At 44.6% G+C, this 26,094-nt stretch overlaps 10 protein-coding genes across 10 annotated transcripts; 5 read left to right on the top strand and 5 right to left on the bottom strand.

Moving 5' to 3' along the window:
* Window positions 1-2,129: 2,129 nt before the first annotated feature.
* Window positions 2,130-5,136, top strand: SJAG_04095 (alpha-1,2-galactosyltransferase). Its single transcript, XM_002175181.2, has one exon. It carries the CDS (start codon window positions 2,926-2,928, stop codon window positions 4,348-4,350), a length of 1,425 nt encoding a protein of 474 aa, XP_002175217.1. The 5' UTR covers window positions 2,130-2,925; the 3' UTR covers window positions 4,351-5,136.
* Window positions 5,137-5,448: 312 nt separating this feature from the next.
* SJAG_04096 (hypothetical protein) lies at window positions 5,449-7,783 on the top strand. The gene has a single exon (XM_002175182.2). The coding sequence runs from the start codon at window positions 5,933-5,935 to the stop codon at window positions 6,767-6,769; it is 837 nt and encodes a 278-aa protein (XP_002175218.1). The 5' UTR covers window positions 5,449-5,932; the 3' UTR covers window positions 6,770-7,783.
* Window positions 6,836-7,852, bottom strand: SJAG_04097 (YEATS family histone acetyltransferase subunit Yaf9). Its single transcript, XM_002175183.2, has one exon. It carries the CDS (start codon window positions 7,583-7,585, stop codon window positions 6,929-6,931), a length of 657 nt encoding a protein of 218 aa, XP_002175219.1. The 5' UTR covers window positions 7,586-7,852; the 3' UTR covers window positions 6,836-6,928.
* Window positions 7,853-8,274: 422 nt separating this feature from the next.
* SJAG_04098 (dihydroxy-acid dehydratase) lies at window positions 8,275-10,315 on the top strand. Its single transcript, XM_002175184.2, has one exon. The coding sequence runs from the start codon at window positions 8,389-8,391 to the stop codon at window positions 10,180-10,182; it is 1,794 nt and encodes a 597-aa protein (XP_002175220.1). The 5' UTR covers window positions 8,275-8,388; the 3' UTR covers window positions 10,183-10,315.
* On the bottom strand, window positions 10,121-11,291 carry SJAG_04099 (mediator complex subunit Med20). The gene is made up of 2 exons (XM_002175185.2): window positions 11,127-11,291; window positions 10,121-11,064 (listed from the first exon to the last, which is right to left on the bottom strand). Exons 1-2 carry the CDS (start codon window positions 11,227-11,229, stop codon window positions 10,349-10,351), a joined length of 819 nt encoding a protein of 272 aa, XP_002175221.2. The 5' UTR covers window positions 11,230-11,291; the 3' UTR covers window positions 10,121-10,348.
* Window positions 11,292-11,981: 690 nt separating this feature from the next.
* On the top strand, window positions 11,982-12,670 carry SJAG_04100 (ARP2/3 actin-organizing complex subunit Arc5; the record flags this gene model as incomplete). Its single annotated transcript, XM_002175186.1, has 4 exons — window positions 11,982-12,127; window positions 12,190-12,262; window positions 12,375-12,551; window positions 12,608-12,670. The coding sequence occupies 4 exons, from the start codon at window positions 11,982-11,984 to the stop codon at window positions 12,668-12,670; spliced, it is 459 nt and encodes a 152-aa protein (XP_002175222.1).
* Window positions 12,614-13,207, bottom strand: SJAG_05321 (hypothetical protein). The gene is made up of 3 exons (XM_002175187.2): window positions 13,047-13,207; window positions 12,833-12,946; window positions 12,614-12,739 (listed from the first exon to the last, which is right to left on the bottom strand). The coding sequence occupies exons 1-3, from the start codon at window positions 13,131-13,133 to the stop codon at window positions 12,713-12,715; spliced, it is 228 nt and encodes a 75-aa protein (XP_002175223.2). The 5' UTR covers window positions 13,134-13,207; the 3' UTR covers window positions 12,614-12,712.
* Window positions 13,208-13,988: 781 nt separating this feature from the next.
* SJAG_05322 (RNA-binding protein) lies at window positions 13,989-16,655 on the bottom strand (the record flags this gene model as incomplete). Its single annotated transcript, XM_002175188.2, has 1 exon — window positions 13,989-16,655. One exon carries the CDS (start codon window positions 16,653-16,655, stop codon window positions 13,989-13,991), a length of 2,667 nt encoding a protein of 888 aa, XP_002175224.2.
* A 2,054-nt stretch (window positions 16,656-18,709) lies between these two features.
* Window positions 18,710-21,160, bottom strand: SJAG_04103 (peptidase; the record flags this gene model as incomplete). Its single annotated transcript, XM_002175189.2, has 1 exon — window positions 18,710-21,160. One exon carries the CDS (start codon window positions 21,158-21,160, stop codon window positions 18,710-18,712), a length of 2,451 nt encoding a protein of 816 aa, XP_002175225.1.
* Window positions 21,161-21,605: 445 nt separating this feature from the next.
* Window positions 21,606-24,596, top strand: SJAG_04105 (serine esterase family protein). The gene has a single exon (XM_002175190.2). The coding sequence runs from the start codon at window positions 22,271-22,273 to the stop codon at window positions 24,440-24,442; it is 2,172 nt and encodes a 723-aa protein (XP_002175226.1). The 5' UTR covers window positions 21,606-22,270; the 3' UTR covers window positions 24,443-24,596.
* Window positions 24,597-26,094: the final 1,498 nt, after the last annotated feature.

The raw sequence follows: 26,094 nt of genomic DNA, 5'->3' as shown, positions 1-26,094 counted from the left end.
TAAAATTTTGACTGTGAACCAATTGACACCAGGAGCAGACACTGTTAAGGGGGAAACCATTTGTTGGATGTTGATGAATTAATAAGTGTTTAGTAAAAACTTTAATTTGGACACGTTCTAAAGAAATCATCTTTTTTGCTTATAGCAAGTGAGTGATAAAGCACATAGGAGGAAGAACAGTAAGCATTTGCAAACTAGAATTAGAATTACCATTTCTTAAGATACAGCTGTGCAAGCGTTGTAAAAGTCGACTGCGGTTTTAAAAAGATTAAGTCATGTTTTCTTAAGAAAAAATATGCTATTTGATAACGAAACACTCGGATAGAGAGCAGCTTCCAAGTTAACAAGCTCATGTTCATACTGGAGCATAGATAGAATAATGCAAGAAAGTAAATCTCTTCCTTTTTTATCGCAACAGTGAGCAGAAGATGAGTATAAGTTTTCGATTTGTAGAAATAGTAATCTTTGACTAACAGACTCTTCTCTATAAGAAATCCGCGTTTACGATTTCGTAATTTCAGAAAGTACTTAACAGCGTTTGTCTCTAGCGACAGTGTACAACAAGGTCATTCATTCCTTCAACCCTTATTCATGACGCTGTTACTGTTAAATGCACCTTTCAAAGCAGTCTGTAGCCCAACTAAAGCCATTTGTTTACTCATTATCTCATTTAAGTATGTTAACTAATTATAGGCGGCATAAGCAATGTGCAGTTCCGACGAAATAAAGTCAACTTCGACAGTTGTTCGTTTGACCATCACGATTGTGTTTGGGATTAAACGTGATTTTGCTATGTCATTGAGCTGACTGACATGACCCGCAGGCATTGTTCTTTTGCTTGTTAACTGAAGGAACACTGCTGTGAATTTCGTTAAGACAACAACCATGTGCTAATTGTAACCCTTACTGCACGCTAAAACGGACCAATACTGGCTAAGATTGTGGTTGCTATTGGAAAATCCTATCAATTCGATTGTTTTCGACTACGTAGAAACTAATTCTTTTTCCGTCATCCATATGAGCTGAGTCAACAACATTCGAATCCTAATTTCCTTTAATATTGTTTTGCGGGGCAGTTATCCGAAAATAATGCAAGCGACAAATCCGCCAATCATATATAAAAGTGAAAACTCGAATTACAACTTTACATTCTTGGGCCTAGTAAAGACGAGATGAGTTTTGTGTAACCGAAAACGTAGAGAGATTACACAACGATTGTTGTACAACAAAACCCAACATTTCTCTTGGTCTAAATGACTACTATACGTAAATGGAACGTTGTAAACATTTGACGTTCCCACCTTGTAGCTTTACAACCTCAATTCTAGACTTACCGAATAAATATCGCCAAGTAGTGTCGAATAGTATTCGTGCGCCGCAAAATCTACTCATCACATTTTGCCACTCCATGTCACCTCTCCTCAATCCCATCTAGTTCATGGCAGTCTAATCAAGTTGAACTGTCTCAGCCAAAGTTTTCCTACCCACGGTTGAAACTCTGTCCTTCAGTAGTTCAAATTAAGCATTGGCGGGGCGGTGACACGTGGATCGGTAATTTTAAAGTGCAGGGTTGTCGGTGATTCGTTCTTTAGCCATTATTTATTATCTCTGCAGCTTCTTTCCCTGCTAACAAATGGTAATATTATAACTACCGAGCTTTTCCCACACCACAATATTTACTCAATCAATGAACGGACATCGAGAATATTTCTGGCCTATTCCCCCCTCCCGTTTCTACTGCTATCCGTCTTGTCCAGATCAGTTAATTTTTTAATAAATTTGAAGTTATTCTTAGAAAACATTATTCAACAAATCAGTCAAACGTCTCTTGGACTACTATTATGGGGTTGCATGATGCTTTTTCTGGTGGCAGTAAAGGAGGTGTGTTGATCATCACTAAGGAATACGTAATTACAAATATACCAATTAACCCCACGGGGCCTATCCAGCCATTTGCATACTTGTTTCACCACCTGCTTATTGGCGCCATCCGATTGATGCGTTAAAAATTTAAGGTTATCAGTTAGCAATTTCATTCGCTGCATTAAAGATACGATTTTATCTGACGGAGGCCTCGACGTTACAGCCAATCCTCCGAAATCAACAAATGCAGCCGCGACTGTTATGACGACCAAATATCTGTTCTCAGAATAACCAAATACTTTTCCTTAAAACACCGGAATCCCCCATTACTCACTCCCTTCTTAGTAAACTCATCCCCTTCATTAACGTATAAAGCTTATTTGCCGGTCGTACTCACCTCCCTCCCTTCCTCACACACTCTCTTTTTCCTACTACGTTAAGCAGCATCTCCTCGTAGCGGTGGAAGTTTGGCATCTTTCCACCTTTGTTTTTTCCTTAAAGCAGCTCGGGTTGTTCACGTAATTTACTAGTAGGAGACCAGGAAACGGTAAAGAACTCATTTTTTTGGTGAATTGACATATTTCTGACCGTCATTACGTCAGTACAGCAATTGAGAACTTTCACACTGTCTACGTTTTTTCCGTTTTTTTTTCTCTTTCTCTTTTAGAAGTCATTCATTTTGCATTTTTCTTATTTGTGAAGTACTCGATATAGACTGTCTTTTTAACCTCTTATTCTCGTCTTTCTCTCTCTTTTTATTTTTTTGTTCGTTGGATTTTTTTTTTTTTTTTTGGTTTCAGTCAATTCTGGCTAAAAGGACGATTCGTTTAAAGGTTTATTTTAAACAAACGAACTAGGGGGACTAAAAGAGGCTTGTCCATACTTAGACGCCTTTCACTAACACTATTCTCCTTCTTTTTTTTGAAGGAAGTGAAACCGTGCGTCTCATTCTTCCTCACCTTCCTTTGTTTCTTCTTTTTTGATTTTTTTTTTTTGATTTTTTCCTTTTCATCTCTTGCTTGCTTTTTTGTTTTACTCTTCACTTGATTTTGTCTTGAAAAAATGAGGTTTGGTTCTCATTTGATTTTAGGCAGTGTTATTGTCATTGCCTTTACCGTTGGTACGATTTGGAATAGATCATGGGATCGACGCATGCAAAACAGTGCTTTCCATCGGGAAAAGCAACAAAATGAAGCGAATGGTATAGCTTCATCTTCTATTCCAGTGACTACGGTCGAAAAAACGTACATTTATACACAAACAGAGCACCACACTGAGTATGTGACTGAAAGTGTTACGACCACAAGCACATCTGTGGTTCCTGGACCTACAGGCGACAGCAATCCGTCGCCTGAAAAAGTGGTGATGGTCTTCGCTTCGAACCTCGAGTCTCACCCCGAATCATCTATGTACTATTTGGCTAAAAGTATTGTTAAGAACCGTCGTGCGTACGCAGAACGCCACGGCTTTAAGTTCATGCAGCGCAATGTTGACAATTACGAAATCAGCAAGCAACATGCTCCTGCATGGTCAAAAATTCCTATTTTGCGTGAAGCAATGAACACTTATCCAGACGCAGAGTGGATCTGGTGGTTGGACCATGATGCTCTGATCATCAACCGAGATTTTCACTTGGTGAACGATCTGCTGCGATACGACAAACTCAATAGTACCATTTTTCGCAACCGGTGGTACACACCTGGCTCGGGTATTAGCGACAACACTATAACGCCCGGCGACTACAACTTGAACGACATTCACCTGATTATCAGTCAGGATTGGAACGGCATTAATGCCGGTAGCATGTTCTTCCGCAACACGAAATTTACACGGTGGTTGTTGGACGTATGGATTGAGCCCCTGTTCTTGGAAAAGTCGTGGATCTTTGCTGAGCAAGAGGTCTTGGGACACATGATCTCTAATTATCCTGAACTTCGTAAGCGAGTTGCGCTTGTATCAAATCGCCTCATCAATGCTTACAGTAGTCACATGGAGGATTACAATTGGCATGATGGCGATTTTTGTGTCCACTTTGCTGGTTGCAAGGACTTCGGTACCTGCAAGGAAAACTTTGACAAGTTTTCCGCCATTCTCGACCAAAAGGAAGGTCTTTCTTGGCGTGATGAGTCAGAATTGCCAAAACCGGAGGAGCAACAGCAGCAGCAAGGACAACAGGAAGGTCAGCAGTCCGAGCAACAAAATCAGCCTCAGCAGCAACAAGAGCAGCAGAGTCAACCTCAACAGCAGCCATCTCAGCCTGAGCAACAAAATCAACCTCAACAGGAGCAATCCCAACCTGAACAGCAAAATCAACCTCAACAACAGCAGTCTCAGTCCGAGCAACAAAATCAACCTCAGCAGGAGCAACAACAGCCTCAACAACAGCAGGAACAGGAGCAACAAAATCAATCTCAATCGGAACAACCTTACCAGGTCCAAGCTCCAGCTCAACCACAACAGCCCTCTGAGCAACAGAATCAACAGTAATAAAAATGTGCCGCAGCTTATTACTTTTAAGCCGGGCCCTCCCACATCGCTTAATTATTTTTCTAAGCATCACTGTCTAATGTCTGCCATGCCCGCCGCTTGTTTTATTTTCAACCCTTTTTCTATCCCTCTTCTTCATTCGTTTACAGCTAGCTAATTTCGGACCCAATGCTATTAGCTCTCTACAGACATTGAGTATATATTCCGTTGTATTACGCCTTTCCATCGTTTTTATGACATTTCAATCGCTTGTGTATTGCTTTTCCGATTCCACACTATGGGCTACACTTTAGGAATTCATTGTTAGCATTGTGTGCTGCATACTTTCAAAAACATTCTTGTTCTGAATTTGCTTGCAAAGAATGATTATAATATTTATACGAGAGATTTTTTGTCGCAGAGATCTCGTAACTGCACCGTTTTATGGTTTGCTAGTTTAAGGAACGATGATGCCCAAACTTGATCTAATATGACTTTGCAAGTATTTTTTAGACGAGGTGCTTAATCATATTCAAAAGTCAACTAAGACAAATAGGGAGCGTGTGTGTTTGTAACGGGTCGTTGCTGAAATAGTTTTTGTTTGCATACTTAGTCGTACTTTACTAGGCTACAAATTTTAATAAATTTCAGGCAGTCGTTACAGTACTTGATTTTGTAAGCTAGGGTAGTACTAATATTACTCTAGTGCCTATTTCCAGTTGCTATAATCGACTATACCCTTAAGGTCACCTTTGTGGACCCTTGCAGCACAATCTGGATGTAGCCCTTATATTAGTCTGTTCAAGCAAAGTTACCTTATATGTGTATATACCTGGTTCCATCATCATCTTTCGTTTGACAATGAAACAATTGTAATTAGACTTTATAGAATCAACCAGTAAAGGGAACGTGCATTCATCCCATGGTACTGTCCCCACGTTTCATCGACTTAATTCTTTTTATATCAATTATAGTAATTCTCTCGACCAACTTACAGAAGCACAACCCCCATCATTGTTAATTACGTAAATATTTAAATAAGTTTTCTTTATGCGACAGTACCGTTCCAATAAAGAAAAGCGAAATTATTTATCCGAACATGTAGCCGTCACTGTTGGCCGACTCAAAATTGCATCTTCTTAAATACGGTAATTCTCCAACTACTGCAATCAGTAGGGAATTCTAATTTCGCGAACACGCGGTTCTTTCTTGTTAGAAGGTATTTGAAGAATTAAAAGCTTTTTAGCCTTTCGGATAATTGCTTTTATTTTTCTCATTTTTTACTGTTCGGCTCTTTATTTTTTTTTTTTTTTTCCATTATTTAGTTTTTTCCCTCTCTTTTTTTTTCTTTAGACGGTTCCCCTTTCCATTCTTTTTTAATTAGATTGCTCATATAGCAACGGGTTTTACTGGGAATAGAGTTCATTGGACAAATCGGTTTGCTCAAATCCTACATTCGTTACTAATCCTTTTTTTTTGTATTCGCCGAACGAATACTTTTAAAGTCAATTCCTGGCCTATTGTCTTGTTCACTTACTAAAAACTACTTTGGACTTCAATTACTCTCACAATTTGTTTGAGTGATACGTACCTCGACCGAAAAATGTCTGTTTTAAAAAATGTTTTCGTTTTAGGCATGCTTATGGCTTCCGCCTTAGGCTGTTATGCTGCAGACCCAGCTGAACTTGTTGCTTTGGGAATTACAGAAAAAAAAGGTTTGATTCGAAGCTTTGTGTTTGCCATTAGTATGATTTTTGGCTGCGAATTGGGTGATAAAACATTCATTGTCGCTGCCTTGCTCGCCATGGAAAACTCGCGTGTCACCGTTTTCTTAGCATCTTACGGTGCATTGGCCCTCATGACCCTTTTGGGCTGTGTCATTGGTTCCGCTGTTCCCTATTTAATTAACAAACAATTCACCGACATTATTGGTGCCTGCCTCTTCTTGCTGTTCGGGTACAAAATGATCCAAGAAGCTCGCGAAGTAGGCGAGGGTAATGCCATGGAGGAAGAATTCTTGCATGTCAGCAACGAAATCCGAGCAACCGATTCTCTTCCTGAGCGTTTGGAAGCAGGTGCGAACGGTGCAACGAAGACACCTAAGCAAACATTGCTCATTCGAGTCCGTGAGGGATTCAGCAATCTCACCACCTTTTTGTTGTCTCCCACATTCGTCAAGGCTTTCTCTCTAACTTTTGTTGGCGAATGGGGCGACCGCTCGCAAATTGCTACCGTCACTCTGGCTGCTACGGACAATTTTATGATGGTGCTCCTTGGTAGTTTGGTCGGCCATGCTTGCTGCACCGGTCTGGCTGTCGTCAGCGGAAAACTGGTGGCCTCGAAAGTGAGCCCTCGTGTCTTGATGCTCTTCGGCGGTGCCTTGTTCGTCCTCTTCGGCTTGGTTTACATGTACAATGGTGTTTTCCCTCAACCCGAATAGACGCTCACTGCGGACAAAAAATGCTTACATAACACGATGCTAGACTTTTATACATACATATACATACCCTCCACACACAAAAACATCAATGAGAACAAACGAAAGTTCACCTAAAAATACAAAAAAAATAATCCATGCAAACAGCTCCCTCGCACTTGCTCATTGCGCAACTGGAGTGCCCTGTTCCGGAGTACCGCCTAGTTCTTGGAGCCGCTTACGATATGACTGAATCATCTCGTTCACTTTTCCGACGGCAATGTCGAGTTTGTCCACTTCGTCCTGTTCACGCTGTAAAGAAAACTCGTGGCCAGGTTCTGGCTCAACAGCAAGCCCGTGCCCATCACCGATCGCGTGCTGAGTAAGAATATTATACATAATCTCAGTCGGCTCGTTGAAGACAACTTCCTCATACTGCTCTGATTTCACATACTCGTTCAGAGGTGTCACTGTATCACCCGTCGTCAAATATGCATGGAGTTTAAGCCGATGAAAGAATGTTATGGGCTTTTCATGTGCCTCAGGCGGGAAAAACACTCGAATCATGATGTCGAATTCTCCCCAACCCGTTTCATTCACTTCAAACGGTGGCTCCTCAATGATTCTCGTGGAGTTGTGATACGTGTCGTGCAGTTTGAAGACGACCTTTCTTATCCAAGGCGAAATATCCTCTCCGTCCACTCCTTCCACAAAGATTCGCCAATGGTGAGTATGATCTTTGGGTGCATTTTGTTTCTCTTCTTCCGTCAACGGTTTTGCGTCGTTTCCAACAATAATTGGTCTTGATATCTGACACTTGCTAATCCGATGAATACCCATCTCTAAATATTTTGCACTATAGTGATGTTTTGAACCTGTTTTCGTTTCGTCGTCTCTCGTTCTTCGTAAACCCTTTTCTCTTTAATTCAAATAGACAGAAACTGTATATTAAGTTCAGAAACACTTTTTAAAGCTAATTGCTTTTGTTATTTTCCAGCGATTCCTCGTTTATTCGTTTTCTTGTTTTTTGGCTCTGGTTAGGTTGTTCTGGTCGTCGTCGCCATAGCAACGAGCCTCAGGGGCACGCATGAACCTGCGCAGCACCTCTTCCACCTCTTGTCCTCTCAAACATCAATTGTGCAGGCAATTGATCATGAAACGCCTTTAAACATCGCCTGTACGTACAATTCGCTCATCTGAATGAGGAAATGATTAATTTACTGTATGAAGTGCACTTTTTAGAGGAGCGTCACCATTTTTGGTAACTTCCAAAAACCTAAATTTCTCGACTAAACCAATAATGAAGAATACATTTAGGCGCTTAAAAAACATACTTGACATTTTTTCTATGTATATTGGCGCCTCAATCTGCGATTTTATTCTAAATCTAGGACTCGGTTAGTATCGATCACCCGTTTGGGCAAATCGGCACCTACCCAATAAGCTTGTGATTATTGGCTGATATGGACGTGTATATATAGGGCCGCGCGCTCCCTTTTAACCTCCCAAAAGTCACTCACTCTTTCGTGTCCAGTCCTATACACCAGAAAAAAAAACGAAAAAGAAACAGCAGATTCGTTCTACGTGCGGTTCTGTCGTAACTTTTTTTGGACTGAGTTGGGATTTACGAGGAAGTCTTCAAGATGATGTTGAATAAGCTTGCTCGTGCTAAGGCTCTTTGTTCTGTGGCCAAGCGCGCCAGCGCTCGTTCTTACACGAACATCTCGGCCGCTAATGTCGAGAAAAAGCTGAACAAGTTCAGTGCTACAATTACAGAGCCCAAGTCTCAGGGTGCTTCTCAAGCTATGCTTTACGCTACTGGTTTGACCGAGGAGGACATGGTTAAGCCCCAGGTCGGTATTGCCAGTTGCTGGTACGAGGGTAACCCCTGTAACATGCATCTTTTGGACCTTGGTCGTCGCGTCAAGGCCAGTGTTCAAAAGGCCGGTCTTACTGGCTACCAGTTCAACACGATCGGTGTCAGTGACGGTATCTCTATGGGTACCTCTGGTATGCGTTACTCGCTTCAGTCCCGTGAGATTATTGCCGATTCCATTGAGACGGTGATGAATGCTCAATGGTATGACGCCAATATCTCCATTCCCGGCTGTGACAAGAACATGCCCGGTTCTTTGATTGCCATGGGTCGCTTCAACCGTCCCAGTATCATGCTGTACGGTGGTACTATCCGTGCCGGTCACAGCAAGTGCCAGAACAATGCTCCCATTGACGTTGTCTCTGCTTTCCAATCCTATGGTCAATACATTACCGGTGAGATTGACGAGACCACTCGCCACGACATCATTCGTCACGCTTGCCCCGGTGGTGGTGCTTGCGGTGGTATGTACACTGCCAACACTATTGCCAGTTGCGCTGAGGCTCTCGGTATGACCTTGCCTGGTTCCTCTTCCTTCCCTGCCGGTTCGCCCGAGAAGTTCAAGGAGTGTGAGGATGCCGGTGAGGCCATCAAGCGTATTTTGATTGACGACGTCAAGCCCCGCGACATCATGACTCGTAGTGCTTTTGAGAACGCTATGGTTCTTACCATGGTTCTCGGTGGTTCCACGAACGCTGTGCTTCACTTGATTGCCATTGCACACTCTGTCGGCATCAAGTTGACGCTTGACGACTTCCAAGCCGTCAGCAACCGCACCCCCTTCCTCGCTGATATGAAGCCTAGTGGCAAGTATGTCATGGAGGATCTTTTCGCCATTGGCGGTGTCCCCGCTGTCATGAAGTACTTGCACGCTGAGGGTCTCATTGACGGTTCTAACATGACCGTTACTGGCAAGACTCTTGCCGAGAACTTGAAGGCTGCTCCCGAGTTGAAGAAGGGTCAACAGATCATTAAGGATCTGAAGCACCCCATCAAGAAGGAGGGTCATTTGCGTGTCCTTCGTGGTTCTCTTGCTCCTGAGGGTTCCGTTGCCAAGATTACTGGTAAGCAAGGTCTCTTCTTCCGCGGTAAGGCTCGCGTTTTCGATGCCGAGAACCTCTTCATTGAGGCTTTGGAGCGTGGTGAGTTTAAGAAGGGTGAGAAGACTGTTGTTGTCATTCGTTACGAGGGTCCCAAGGGTGGTCCCGGTATGCCCGAGATGCTTAAGCCTTCTAGTGCCATTATGGGTGCTGGATTGGGCAAGGATGTTGCTCTCTTGACTGACGGTCGTTTCAGTGGTGGCTCTCACGGTTTCCTCATTGGTCACGTTGACCCTGAGGCTCAAATGGGTGGCCCCATTGCTTTCGTTAAGGACGGTGATATCATTGAGATCAACGCTGTCAAGAATTCTTTGGACTTGCTTGTTGACGAAGCTGAGATGGCTCGTCGTCGTGCCGGCTGGAAGGCTCCTCCCTTCAAGTACCAACAGGGTACTCTCCTTAAGTATGCCCGTAATGTCTCCACTGCCTCCAAGGGTGTTGTGACTGACGCTCTTGACTAAATGGCTTCTTGATTCTGCTATTTTTGATTAAAAACAATTGGTTTGGTTTGTAGGACTTGTAGTCGTATGTAAATATAAAGTTCGTCTTCGGCTGCGGGGGATCTGCTTTTTCGTCGTCGATCACACTCACACATCTATAGTCGGGGATTTTTATTGCGGGGAAAGGTTACATGTTTGTGAGATCTACAAAGGAATCGGTGTTCGTTAGTATCATGGGGAATTCGGTTTTGTAGGCAGCAGCAGCAGCAGAATTGGGGGCCGCTGGGTGGAGACCCTGCTGCATATTTGAAGCAACAGCAGCAGCAGCAGCAGCGGCAGAGGACGCATCGGTGGTTGAGCCGGAAGGAATCTCGGCAGTTGGTGCAGGAACCATAGGAGGGACATTGGCGGAGGCGTGAAGGGAAGTAGTAGAAGAATTTCTTTCCATGGTGTTACGCTGCTTAAACAGACTCTGAAGTGTTTTTGGTGAAGCATATTGCTGTTCGCTGATGTAGTAACTTTCGTGAACAGGGACAGTCGGATCCCGAAAGAAGCAGCTTTCACAGAGGTCACGAATAATGGGTTGTGCAATTGACATATCGTCAGAGCCCTTGAACACAACGTGAACGAGAAAGCCCTTCCATGTGGTCTTCTGCAGCAGATTGGCGACTCCTATGACGAAATCACCGACCTCGTAGATGGCACCTTCAGCACACAAGTGCTGTCGAAAGGTCCACAATTTGGTTCGAACAATGATGGCCTCTAAATCAGTTTCTGTGTCTACAACAGCTTCCTCATTGTTGATAGAAGCCATCATGTTCGGTTGCGTGTTTTGATAAAGGAACTCGAGCACTTTAGGTGAGATTGCATTTCTGTACAGCTTGTAGTGGACATTCCACTTCCCTGTATACAAGGCGTTTATTAGACAGATATTCATGAAACAGAACAGCAAGCGTTTTACGTACGCAGAAATTGGGCATGATGTTGTTTCAAGAGTCGATCCTGTGCAACTGCCAAAAATGTAGCCATAGACACATGGCTACAATGCAACAGCCCGTGAACCGGCATTTTCACTTCTCTATACTCTAGTGTTAGTCTCAGACAAATCGCGTCGCGACTACATACACGGGGTAGGGCGAAGAACAAGAAGGTGGGTATATTGTGAGGGTTTGTGTGGTGCGGTAAATACAAATACTGCAAAACTATAGAACACCGTAAATAAGTATAGAGCGAGTTAGCAATATGCACTATCCTATTTACTGATACGAAGAAGCACCGCATACGCTATAACGACGAGTACGGTACACACACAAAACAATATAAAGCAGCACGTAACACACCTTAAGTACTCTTTGACACACGTTAACATTTCTTAAGGCAAAAACCAAACAAGCTCGTTAATCTAGTTTAACATAATCTAAGATATTCTAACGAACAACCATCGAACAAACTTGTCCCAACGTATTCGTAGGAGAGCCCATAAGAGCTCCTCTGTGTTGAACCGTTGGCGTTCTTCTGAGACCAAAGGTAGAGACAGAAATCTGTGGATTTTCAGGGCTTCCGTCCACAATAATGGTCTGGAGTACTGGAGAAAAGAAATGGTGTTCGCGCTCCTTATATAGTATTCGTCCATATTTGATATGTCAATAAATGAGCAAACGGAATGTATAACACGCTGGCTTACAATTGTGTTTGTAGATTTCATGTATTAAAGTGTTCATCTAGTGTCAAGCATTTCCTGTCTCCCGTTACATCCATCAACCACCTCTCCGTCGTCCGTGCATACCTGCTCATAATTTGCTCCGTTTGTTAAGAAAAGCATGTCGTTTAGAAGTTTGAATGTAGATCAGTATGAATCCGACTTCCTCAGAGAAGAAGATCTGTTTCCTCCTCGTGAAACCCCGGCCGACGAAGTCAACCAACAGGTAGCTGCTGTCGTTGACCAAGCCCGTTCCGCCATTTCTGGGTATGTCTTTGTAGATCGCGTCTTCAGGTTCATTTCAACCCGTTACTAACGAGTTTTTGTAGTGGAAACGCTGCTGCCTCTCTTCCTGCATTCCTTTCTGACCCTCCTTATGGTTACGACGTAGAAGAAGCAAAGGTATGAAGACCTATACTGAAGATACAGAGACGAATTGTTCCCAGTGGTTCTGCGTCGTCGTGAATTCTTCCCCTTCCGTTCCTCCTTTTCACATTCGTGCTAACATTATCAGTCACAATTCTTGGCTGCGTTCTTGGATGTACTGAGCAACATTCGTTTGTCAGACATTCCCGACTTGCTGAAAAGCTTGTCGGTTGACCAACACACATACTTAATGAACTATATTTACAAGGGACTCGCTGAACCCGCCAAGTATAATTCTGCTGTCCTCTTGAACTGGCATCAAAAGGTATTTTTACTTAAATACACATGCTTCATGGAACGTGACTTTATTAACATTACTAGTTGGTTGAAATTGCTGGCGTTGGCTGTATTGTTCGTGTCCTGAACAGCAGACCCGATCTTTAAGACGACGAAATGAGTGCAAAAACACTGGCAAGCTTATAATTCTCATCCCCGAAACTTCGCAAGTGTTTCCTGTTTGTCAGATATCATTTCCTTTGTCTGTCGCCACAAAGCTTTCTTTTACGCTCCTCTTTATGACGCTTCGTGTCCCAATGATATACATACATTTTCTGCCCTTTCGATATGACTAGCCTGGATCTGCTTCTCTTTCTCTTTGGCTGCCTCAATGTTGGATTCTTTCAACAGCGTTTGTAAAAAGATGCAGTAGTCCATGTACATCTTACCAAATAAAGAGTGTCAGTGGAATCGTTCTCTACAAAGACAACTCGTCGCACTAACATCATCGCTTCCAAGTTCTTATACTGTTCTAGTGACTTACCAAATCAAGAGCCCCATTTTCAATGGGTCTGTTTGTTTTTTGCTTTACTAAACGTTTGAGCCGGCTTTTGGGATAAATAGGTGCCATTCTGGTGCACCGGATGAATGAATCAGTCTTTCCAACAGGCTGAAACCACATACTGGTAGGCCCATAGCTTCAGTTTTTTTGGTGGTGACTTTCACAAAAGACTTGATATCTTATCCTATCTTGATAACTTTAAAAATATGAACCCCCATTAAGATTACGTCTTTCAGTGTTGTTGTTGTTCTCGTTCTCGTTTCGAGTCCTCTCAGATTATCGCCTGGCTCTTATGTTTCCTATCATTTTAAGTTATCTGATAATATTTGTTAGGCTTAGATACGATAGCAGATAGCCAAAAACCTCCTTGGAACAAAAATGTGAAACCGCCTAATACTGTTTTATCGTATAGAAAGTGATAGGATCATCACGTTTTTCATCTTTCTATTTGCCGTTAAATTCCATCCGAATTTGGTGGGAAAGTGGTGGTGACATTGATGAATCTCATGTTCTTTCAGACAAAGATGGAGAGACCAACAAGTCGATCGGCGGAAGTGTGAAAGCACCTGTTGTGTTTCACTTCACTTCGTCAATGCAAAGATCCAACCGGCATCGTTTCTTCAGCCTGAACCAACAATATGTAGCATAGTTTCGACGAACCTGTCCAACGCCTTCTCAATCAAGACCTGCTCATTCTCGCCAACAACACCCACATATATATAAATCGAAATGACTTGTAGTAGTATATATACATACAATGATAATATTCTTATATACAAAACTAATCCAAAAAGTCCATGTGCCGTAGCTAAGAGAGTACAGTTCTTGTTTCTTGTTCAGTGACCAGGCGAAACGTATAATATATACATGGTCGAATGAGACCTAACAAACACATAAAACGAGTATAAAATCACCACCTAAAAGCTAAGCAGCACTTTGGGCAGTTGCGATGAGAGAAGCGACCTTACCAGTAATATGACGACCGTGACAGGTATTACGAATCTTCGGCAAGAGAGGATTAATGGCTTGAAGAAGACGTTGTTGCATTTCACCCGTCACATGCGTAAGGAAGCTTTGGATGACATAGTTGGCATAGCTGTCCTTCAAAAGCTTTTCCATACGAGAAGACTGAAGCACCTCTTCCAGCATGCGCTCACAGGACTCAGGCGTAGACACCCGAATACACTTCTCGATGGCGTTCGAACTAAACTTTTGCATAGAAAGATCACAGATATGACCCGAGAACTGGGTTACCAGCATGTCATTGTACTCATCGTTCCGCAGGTCGAATACATATTGGACAACATAGTTTCCAAACGGATCTTGCACTAAAGCCAAAGCATTTGCAATGACCTTGAATGCAAGACGGCGCTTGTTCTCCTCACCAGCACGGTCCAAACTGCGTTGAAGAACACAGCATCCATGGCGGTGGGTTGCTATCTCAACGATATTCTCCTCCATCGCAGTGAAGATGAACTGAAGCTTCTCAGAAGAGAACTTGTGCAAACACTTCTGAATAACATGATTGCCGTTCAAGTCGCACGACAACTTCGCGACATGGGGAGACAAAGCAAGAGTCAGCAATGAAATTTGCTCATTCGAGGTAAGCTTCTCGATGATGTTTTGCACAGCACGAGTACCATGCATATTCAAACAAATCTCACCGATTTCATCAGCAATACCAGTGAGAAGCATAATCTTCTGCTCGCGAGAAGCATAATCAAACAGCTTTTGGCACATGTAATTACCAAAAGGATCAGTCATGAGCTCATTGATATGAGCATACACTTCGGGAAACACAATTGCAACATTGTTGCGGGGGTTCTCATCCAACTTCTTTTGCAAAAAGCGGCAGCGGTATTGATCTTTGCACAAAGGATAGATTTTGCCCAAAAAGCTTTCCAAAGGAGAGGTAGACAAAGCTTCCAAGCACTTCTTATCACCGTTCTTGCCATCATCCACAGAACGCTTCTGCTGCTTATGCGTCTTCTTCGTGTTATTAAAGACGGCGCTGTTGCTTCGAGAACGCTGCGTCGAAGCACGAGTAGGCTTGTGCTGAGAGGAAGCTAAGCTGGAATTAAGCAGCGTTGGTGAGTCGGAGGCGTTCGACACATTGGATGCAACGGTATGAGAGGCATTTTCGCAGCATCTGCAGCGGCCACAAGACTTGTCCGATTCAGGTGAAGCCACGGAACTGGAGTAGCCAGAGAGCGACGAAGAAAACTCATCGCCATAGAGAGTAGGCGAACCAATGCCGGAAGACAAACCGGACTTCAGTCCACCAGTGGACAACGGGAATAAATGAGGATTCAACGGGCGATTGAAGATCTTGTGAAAAGAGTTCAACTGTTGGAAACTAGTAGGCCCCGTGTAGTTCGACAAAGGGAAACGAGATGCCAGATGAGGATGCGATTCGACGAATGGACACGGATGAGCAGAAGCACCGTGAGAATGGCAGCACGTAGTGCCGTGCTCATGGGCTGGTGATGGCAGCTCCGAGCTGGGCGTCGAAAGACCCGATGCAGTGGGCGAAAAGGCCGAAAGACCGTAATCAGTAGAACCATTGCTTAGCAAAGGATGGCATCCCGCTACAGTTTCACCACTTGAAATAGAGCTATGCTCAGTAACCTCGCCTGCACTGAGGGGTAGCGAAGACATGGATGCGCCATTGTGATGCGGGCAGAACGACGGCGAACCTGCCTTTTGATGGGTCACACTCGAACGAGAACGCATAGGGTGTTCAAAGTTCATTCGCGAGAATCCTTCATCGCCCAACTCATGTTTCGAGAAATGCTGGGAATAACATTTACTTGCAGTCGCCGCTTTGGCCCCTCCACAATTAAGATGATGATGACCGACAGCGTTGTCTGCAACATCTTGTGAAGCCCACAGTCGATGCTGATGGTGCATCACGGATGCGTTGTGGACCGAATTTCCACCATTCGACAAATGCTTGCCTGAACAGCAGTGGCCCACGGGCACATCCTCATGCGATGAAGAAAATCCACCGTTAGTGGAATTCATAGCCACATGTGGACACACATGCGACGAGTGCACGTCGCTGGATGTCCGATGAACAGCTGGCCGAGAAACCTCCCGGTGCAGAGCAGTTCTTTTAGCAAGGGTAGGCGAGTCGTTCTCAAAAAGAGACGAAGAGGGAACGGCGGAAACAGAGGTGGGGAGGGACGTATTAAAGTTACAGGAAGTGCCGGGGCTTTTGTGGATAGGCTCATGGCTGCGAGAATCAAAAACGAGGTCGCGAGGAAGCAGCGACGCAAGGTTCGCAGCGCCATCAGCTTCAGTGCGGTTTAGCGATAGCGAAGAGAAGGCTTGCTGCATAGAAGAAAACGGGCAACGAGACCGTTGGGCGCTTTCGTAGCCGGGAGCACGGGCAAAGGAACCACGATGATCCACATGGCCACCTCTTGCCCCGCCAGCGCCGGAGTGCACAGAGTCGGCGAGTGACGACGAGGAGAAAGCCTCAAGGGCCGAAGAGCCCAGCGGCGACGTACGCATTGTGGAAAAATCCAAGTTGCCTGCGCCGTTAGGGCAAGCAGAGAGAGAAGAGGTTGTTGCAGAAGACGAGAGCATTGCGAAAAAAAAGAGAAATACACACGAAGAGAAAAACGCAGACGCTTTATAGTAGTGTTTAGAAGACAAACAAGAAACTCAGCAACGCAAAAGCAGAGCAGAGCAGCAGAATTTGAGTATGTGGTAAGAGTATATGGCTGAGCTGGCCTTGAATAAATACAATGGTACAGCAAGAAAAGGAAAGGAATAAGACGAAATACTAATGCACACACAGACACAGAGTCTCAGTGCGAAAGTGAAAGAAAAAAGAAAACTTTGCAAGAGATACAAGAATGCCTCACGCAAATAATGAAACAGGAGCGGCGACAGAAAACAACGAACAAAGTCTTCCGTCTACCAGAAATGCTTACACGAGCACAACAGTAGTATAGATAGGAGAGTAAAAGTAACACAACAGTGAGAAAGAGCAATAGTACGAGCTATAAGCAGGGACTAATGCACGAATAGCAGCGACACACAGGTCAATGGGCAACGATAACACTCAAGAAAGACGTAAACCCCCGACACACACGCGGTAAGAGGTTTGCAGGTATCTGAAAGAAATGAGATTTTCTGCAATAGCTAAAAGCAGTAAAGACGGCGACGAACCCCGTTTATGAATGATATTCTTTCGTTTTTGTGGTTCTCAAGAGTCCTACAGGTAATTTTTTTTCCTTAAACTTCTTCACAATTCGCGTTAAAAAAGAAAGGCGAATGCTCAGAATACCGGAGAATCAAATGTTCTTGAAAATACACGTACAAACACGTAGAAGAGACAGTTGAGATGATGATAAAGACGAATCGAGTTTAAAGTCAGCGACACAATGCACACGAAACGCAGGATACGCAATTGTTTCGTAGAAACAGTGGCGGCAGCACTAGTAGAGTACAGCTCAGTATACAAAACCGAGACGACACAACAATAAACGACAAAAGACGAGACAAGACAAGACTAGACACGAAAATAGACCACGGACAGCAGTAGCAGCAATTGTTTATTCCCAATGGATCCTAACGAGCAGCGGACGTCGATTACACGAGTCGCAGCACACAAATGTACAGATACAGGCTTTCAGCTGAATTGAAAGTGGTTGGTTGAGTTTAAGAGGACAAACGCGAATTAAGGTGCACGCACTGGTGTGGGTGATGTGGTGTAGCGAACAAATCGCATGTTTTGATGGAGCGTCACAGAAAATGGTGGTAGCATTGGGACTGGCGTGTTACACACGATATCGCCGCCGAAAAAAAAACTCCATCAGAATAAACATCCGAGCTCGGTTAGCAGGCGCAGTTTAGGGCTTGCGAAAGGTGTGTATGATCTGGAGGTGTGATGCGCCGCAAATATGAACGATACCGCGTGTCTTGGTACCGCAGAGATGGCCTGTTGACGCTAACTCTACGTCACACGACCCCCTGAACGTCGTTTTAAATCTGTCGAATCATGCTGCGAGGCGGAAAGTCGCAAAGTCGTCTTTTTTTTTCCTTGGCCGAATATTTCGGCATTTAGCAAGGGCCGAAGGGCTACACACTAAGCGAAAAAAGTTTATTCAAAACGAGGATAGGAAAATGAAAGGCGCGGAGGAGGCGCGAGGAGATTAAGTCTATTCGACAAAAATGTAAATTACAAGTTTCGTTATTGTTTTTTCTGTTCTTCGTTTCATTTTTTTCATCCACATGATTTGGTTGTTCATATCAGGATCAGATAAGATAAGATTGATTGATAGTGCTTCACGTGTTTTTTAGGGGAAAAACGTTAAACACTCGTGCTTAAGTGCCCCGAAGAAATGGATGTGTAAAAGCGGGACAAATGCGGGCAGGTTGTATGTGCCCACGCAGGCAGATGGATGGTGTGCTAGGGCTGTGTGATTGCTGTGACCGCTGAGTTCGTCGAGCGTGTGTTGCATTGCACTGTCTATTTCGTCATACGAGAGATTGCGAAATAAAAGGAACGCTTTTGGGGGGGTGCGGACGAAAGAGAGGTTGAGGCTGTGTGATAATAAAAACAGCAGGATCAGGAGCCGCAGCCCACTCATGCTTCTGTTGTCGTTAATAGAAAAAATGCTGTACACTTCTGTCTAAGCATCAATAATGTATACGCCGGCGACGATGCCATAGCACAACAGATCGGTCCATTCAGGCAAGATGTCCTTGTACAGCTTGTCACAGATCTGGATACTCGTTCTGTTGCCTCCCTCGTTTATTTTTGAGGGATAGTGGGCAAACCCATCCATGCCGACAAAATCCATGTAAATGGGTGCCTTTCTGTATGACATGCTGAACGTGTACGAATCAGTGCCGTAGGTACTGACCTCCCGGATGTGGTGACGGCGAGTGCCCACGGGAACATCAGGCAGGGACCAGCTAATAAGCTCGGCGTCGAACGACAAGACGGTCCACAGAAGACCGGGATGGTGAACGGTCACTGTCACATTCATTAAGTCGCCATCTTCGATTGCCTCATCGAGTGTGATGGTGGGCAACAGGTCCACCGAAACGGTATCCTTCAATGGCACACGATAGGCGTCGAGGAATTGGCTGAAAGGATAGATGGTGTCCCAGTCGGAATTCCAGTCATCGACGTTGTTTGCTACGGCAGGCACGGCAGAGAACTCGTTGGAGATGTCATCGACAAGCTTCTCAAAACCTGGGGCCGTGTCGGCCGTTGCGATGTGCAGCGAAAACTCGCCAGACGTGATGTTCTCCATGTGTTGCACAAAGACACGACGAGGATGCAGTGCATCGTAGTATGTGGGTTGGCGCAACAGATAGATAGACAAGCTCAGGAAGACGAGAACGGAAGTGAAGAAGCCACGCTTCAGCGCGCCGATCGAGTGGAAGCGTTGGATCCACGCTGTCAGCAACGGGAACACGACCGTATAGCCGAGTGAGCAGAGTGTAGCAATGATGTTGTCGGCCACTTTCGCTGTTCCGATACGACCAGTAAGAGGCACGAAAATGTCAAGCATACCGTAGATGGCCTCTATGCCGAATGTGAAGGTGCCAATGTTGCTAATGAAGTAAGTGACGGGGTGGAGACGGCCTGGGCGTGAGAAAACAAAATCATTCAACAACAAGCCCAGGACCATCCATATGGCAAGACTCATGAACAGGTAGGAGGATGCGAGGGGGATGAAAGGTGCCAACGAGAAGCAGAAGACAACGGCTTTAAACATGAGATAGTCGGAAATGTGAAAGAGCGCGCCAATAAAGAATAAGACGGCGGTAGACAGGGAAAAGTAAATGACCAAGGGGTACATTTCGTTGGTGAACCAACTCATGCTTGAATCAAGGACATTGCTGACGAAGAAAGCCCACAAATTATTAAAGAAGAACATGCTACCAAGGGAAAGAAGGAAGACAAAAAGCGCTTTGAAGAATCCAAAGCTTGGGTTGCGGATGGAAAGTACAATACCCAGAAAACCGACAATAGAGTTGATTACTCGGCCAATGGATACGGGATACATGAAGAAAAAGCGGTTGAGCAACGAGAAGTAGACCATGCGGCCGCTGCCGTTGTTGTCGAGATCAGCATCGGCCGACGAAAGGTAACGCAGAATGGCGAGGATGTTTGCTCCAAATTGCTGGGCAGTACCGGGCTTAATGTTTGCAGTCGTGTCGAGCGTTGTGTGGTAGAGATAACTGTTACCGACGACAGCCATATCAAGACCCGTCAAGTTGCCGTATTGAACAAACTGGCGAAAGTCGGTGTCACTGAGAATAAGACCTGTGCGGAACACATCATCGGCCAGCACACTGCCGAAGGGACGGGGGACGTGGGAGTAAGCCTTGATCATCTCTTCATTCGTTGCCTGGAATAAAATCTCGGGGCCAGAAGTGCCACAGGCCTCGAGATTCACGACACCCTTAATGGTTTTCCGAAGAGGACTCGTGGTAATGAAGAGATGGGAAGCGTCTTGCAACGATTCTTCGGCGTCATTGAACAGGAACACAATGGAGTGTGCAAGTCGCTGAGGCTGCTGTGAAAGCACACGAAGCGCCTCCAGCAGGATACCAACAGCCATAGCGTCATCGGTAGCACCAGGACTCGGCAGCGTCGAGTCTATGTGTGCGTTGATGAGGATGGCGTTCTCCTTACTCTCGTCTGTACCGTCACTCAGACGGACGACAAGGTTGCGGAGCTTGTGGTATTTTTTGATAACAACTTTGTTCATGAAGTCGAAGCGATGAGCACCGTCGCCCTCTTCCACAAAGACCTCCATCTCGTGAAGGTTGGCGTACTCGCTCTCCTGCAGCTGCTTCTGCAGAGCGTGGATTTCATTCAACACGTAGTCGCGAGCAATTTCCTGCTCAATTGTGCCCAGGATACGGTAACCGATGCGATCGGCCAGCTCGTATGTGTGCTTGAGAATGTTTGCTTCGGACATCTGGGCAGCTCCATGTGCATCATAAGGCTCCGTAACAGGAGTCAACAGCGTATGATGAACATTGTACACAAAGCGCGCCATGACCGCAACAAATGCGACCATGCACGCCTGCACAAGATAGTTTTTAGTAAAGAGCTTCATGGAAAATTACACATAAACACAACGGAAAGGAAAGAGGACAGGTATTGAGGAAAGATCGGTTGGTGTTCGGTCGTTAGAAATATGAATTAAAGAGAAACAACAAGTCACCAGGAACAAACGCGTAAAAGGCAATTGTTGGTTCTAAGGGAGGTACGTTTCACACGAGAACACGCGTATTTATCTACACAATTGTGTTAGGTCGTAACAGCACCGGATACGCAAAACACGACCTGATTGCCGCTCAAAACAGGCGTCAATTGCCAACAAAAAACGTTAAAGAGCAGTCCGACCGCTAGTAATTACAAATGTAGTCGTTGGATGTCGTCTCAAAGCGTCGTTTTACGCCTAAAAGAAATAATCCGTCAAGACGAGGTCTGGTTGGTACTGGGTAGGTTCTACTGTTAGGCAACCCACGTCTACACCTCCACTTTTTGGGGGGATTGAAGTTTGCTGGCCCGCGACCTTACGTCAGCTTAAAATGAGCTGATGCGTGTAGGTCGCACTGGCCGACGGCTGTTCTAGCAGACTCCACACTACGGAATTCTCCATGGCCGCCGTATGTAGTGTTGTTGTAGCAGTCGGCGGCATTTTCGTCTCGATAGGTCATGGAACGTTGCCGTGTGTCCCGTGTGACGCCGTTAACGACATCCGTACATTTCCCGTCACCAACGACATGGATCGTTCCTGGTACGAGGAACGCAGTAAAAAGTAGTTCTAGACAGTAGCGGTGTGCAAGAAGGCGACAAGACGAGAACGAAATGAAGAGTCAGCAACGGACGGAGAAAAACAATTGTTCGGTTCGTTTGACGGGGAAATTGTGTCCCAATTGCAGCTGTCGATTCGAAACGACTTCAGAGAATTAGTGCCGTTAACGGATTGCAAGAGGAAACGGCCTGCGGTTATTGCCGATCCGAGTTATTAAGGTTCAACTTGCAGCCGCGGCTTTCGGGTTTGACTTTGATAAATCTGTGACATTTACAAAATCTGTCGAGTCCTTCCTGCCCCAGGAGTTTCAGAAACTTACTTGGTTTTCAAGAGTCTCGAGGGCTCTTTCGGTTTTTATCTCCTTGGGAAGATCAATTCAATACTCTTCATCCATCAGTGATACACATGGATGATCCAGACCATTTGTCATATCTCCTAGTCGACAATGTCCGACTTGGCGAGTCTGTTCGTTTAAAGGTACATCATTTCAAGCTACCGCCAACGGACAGGCCCAAAGTAGCGTCAGAAAAGCCGACAAAACTTTACTTGGAATTGAAGAATGTTTTGTCGCCTGTGTACTCAGCTCGTATATCCGGGCCTTTTAGTCTCAGCGTGTCTGTGTACAACGAGCATTGGAAGAACGCACATGGTCCAGCAGCATTAGCAGATCCAAATGCAGAGTATGACCCGTGCAGCGGAAAGGGCTCGGGGACAGCACTGGCCAGCGAAGCGACATCCCCCAATGTGCCTTCTAACGAGGAAACTCGCGCTCATGGAAGAACGTGCAACGCGCCATGCAATGCATTCTACAAGTTTAAAACGAATCTCGTTCCTCATCACACGTTGGTCGCTGAGCTGGACGAACGGCTGTTTGTGGACAGCACAGTTACAATTGACATTGTCAGCCAGATGCTCTTCTCCAAAAACGCTCCAATCCGGTTTCGTGTGACGCTGTCGAATTCGAAGCACGGAGCTGAGGCCGTTGTTGCTCGTCACCGGCGCAAAAAGCTTACCTCAATCGTCGACCTTGGCGCCCATTGGCGTGTCGATGTGCAGCATTCTGAAGACATCTGGGCATCGTCTAGTTCTCCCAGTATACCCCTCTATGCACCTGAGCCGCCACGCCATCTCGTCGTAATTACGCACGGGTTGGCATCGAACACGTACGCTGACATGTTGTACCTGCGAGATGCCATTGAGACGTACTGCCGCAACTCGGGCTACCCCGATGATGTCTGCGTTCGGGGCTTCCCCGGTAACCGTTGCAATACGTTTCGGGGTGTACGATGGCTCGGGAAACGAGTTGGGCAGTGGATGTTGCAGGAGACCCAGTGGCCTAATCCAGTATACTCACGCATAAGCATGATCGGACACTCGTTGGGTGGGCCTGTCCAGGCATTCGCAGCTGGCTATGTTCATCGTAAAACCAATGGTGAGTTCTTTAAGCGAATTCAGCCTGTCCATCTCATTACGCTCGCCTCGCCCTGGCTCGGCGTGACGTTCGAGAATCCAGTGTACTTCAAGCTGGCACTCAGCTGTGGCATCATTTGGCAAACTGGCCGTGATCTTGGATTGGTGCAGGAGCCGAATATCGAATACACAATGTCTCCCACAGCGAAAACTGTTCGCACAAAGAAGCCGCTGTTATTGCTCATGTCACAACCAACATCACCTGTTCATCAAGCCATTCGCATGTTCCAACATCGGACCGTTTATTCAAACTTGTACAACGACGGCATTGTGCCGTTGCGTACAAGCTGCTTGCTACTGCTCGACTATGATTCGATTCGACTGAACCATCGTTCTCTGCTTCATTCCTCTGTCACGGGATCGATGAGGAGGAGTGATGCTGCTGCTGCTGCTGCAGTCCAGGAGCAAAGTGGAGCGTCGAGCTCTGCATCGTCGACACGAGCAAGTGAAGACGTGTATGAACAGCATTACAACGTGCTTCTCAACGAAATTCACAGTTTAAGGCTGTCGAGCGAGACCAACTGTAGGTACATCGATTCACATGCATACGAAACGGTTCGTCAGGCAGATGAACAGGTGCGACGCAGTGAAGTTAATGGAGTCCATGTTGATATGGCATTGGAAAAGCGTGCATCAAAGGTGAAGCGTAAAAAGCGCCATCGGAATGTATTTTGTATTCGGAGAAGGGACCGTCGAGAAGGCAGAGAATGGGTTCACAAACGGTACAACTTTTTTGAATCCACTGCACGGGTACTTGTCCCAAAAGTCCCAAAAGCGAATTTTTTGTTAACGCGGCATCGAGAAAACCCTGTTGTGCATGAAAAGGTTTATCATCCATATGAGGTGAAGCACCTCCTGCAGGATACGGACAGTCGCTGGACGGAACGTTGGACGGCAATGGAACGTTTAATGGCTACGAACTGGCACTGCGACATGACATGGCGCAAAGTGGTCGTCAATTTACAGCCCGATGCACATAACAATATCGTCGTTCGGCGGTTGTTCAACAATGCCTTCGGTTGGCCGGTGATTGACCATATGGTCAAGACTGTTTTCGGAGAGAACAGTCGACTGATGTCATCGGATTGTATTTATTCAACAGAGTAGATGTATGGCGCTGTGAGGAATTGACAGCGTCATTTATAATGACCTGCATGGCGCATTAATATATAGGTGTGCCTTATATTATTATGTATTATCTTTTTGGTTAATGAATATAGAAATGAATATTACAGCAATACATACAATTGCGGTTTAAGAGACTTTATAGTGTGCTGAGAGAGAGAGAGAGAGAGGGGGGGTTCAAAGTAACATTTAATCCAACACTATGTATGCAGCAATTTTTGTAGTCAAGAGAACAGTGTTTAGGAACAAATGAGTGCTCACTTTTACGTGGACAGACGCTCGCTTGTTCGCATTACTGAAACTTTAAATGTGGATGCGACTGTTTGTTCGCGGTCATAGCCGCTCAAATAGCAACCATTATAAAAGTAGTCCAATGATAGTAGCTAGCTATGTTAGTAGGCCTACTTTTTGTTTCACAAAGTTTGGCTTTCGTTAGTAGTCGTTAGTGCATATACTGATATCTGAAATAAAACAACTATGTTGAAACAGGAGAACAACAAGAACAATTGGAAAACACAAGTTCCGAAGCTTTATTTAAGATGAAACTGTAGAAATATAAAGACATAAACAACTATGGCGTCAAAAAAATTATTTCAGTAATCATGAATTTGACGCCGATTACTAATATGATTACGTTTGACTGCAAGTCGTACGCAGTGAATACTCATTTTATTGGCATTCGAAAAATCGGACTCGATTAGCTTGCGAATTGTTTATGAGATCTCTTTATACAAATGCATAGTATATCAGTACCATGTTTTACTAAAAACCAGGAAGCAAATTTAAAGTTCACTGAGAAAATCATTTGTGCAATCAAAAACATTTTGGTAGACCTCGGAATATGTTATTTATAGCGATTGTGTGTGTTCTGTTACTAATTTAAATGCGCTTTGCTCATTAACTAGTTCTTTGCTTCATGACTATATGAACTTTTTGGTGTAAATCTAATTGGTCACTGACACATAGTACGGCTTATTCTGAAACAAAATAGCAAGAAAAGTCATGAAAATACTAAAACGAAAGTGGTTTTCTTGGAATAGTGATGAAGTCCATAATTAAAATGCTTCCAAATAAAGTTGCGGCCATTCCAACTAGTACGTATGTAGCGTATAAAAAATTCGTTCTTAGAAGTTAGTATGACGACGAAAGAATAGCGAAAATATAGTACAACCGCCAACCGTTCATGCGAATTATGAAGGTGATAAATAAAAGATAATACCGGAGGTACGATCAGTCGTTCACCTACATTCTTGCAGAAAACATGATGCCAAATTAAATATACAAAATTGAATAAAAGGTAATGAGTACTTTCAGCTCGTGTTTAACGAAAGCTCGACGTAAAAATTTTGCAAACAGTAATTGGACGCTCAATTGCTGAAAACTGTGTTTGCTATATATTACACACAACTATAATTCACTTAATCATGGTTAAGCTACCGAAACTATGACAAATTGATAAACTCTATTTAAGTTCAGAACACGTAGACGTAGGATGGTTTTATTCCTAGAGCTAAGTAACTTTTAAGTATTTGGTACAATGAACATCTCACTCCCTTCCAAAAAAATAAAAATTAGATCTAGGCGAGAAATATCCCCCCCAGAAGTATATCACTACTGAATTTAACGCATCCACA

The sequence above is a fragment of the Schizosaccharomyces japonicus genome, assembly GCF_000149845.2.
Source record: "Schizosaccharomyces japonicus yFS275 unplaced genomic scaffold supercont5.2, whole genome shotgun sequence".
Taxonomy (NCBI): domain Eukaryota; kingdom Fungi; phylum Ascomycota; class Schizosaccharomycetes; order Schizosaccharomycetales; family Schizosaccharomycetaceae; genus Schizosaccharomyces; species Schizosaccharomyces japonicus.
The sequence above is the reverse complement of the archived record's forward strand: the minus strand, read 5'-3'. Positions and strand labels throughout refer to the sequence as shown.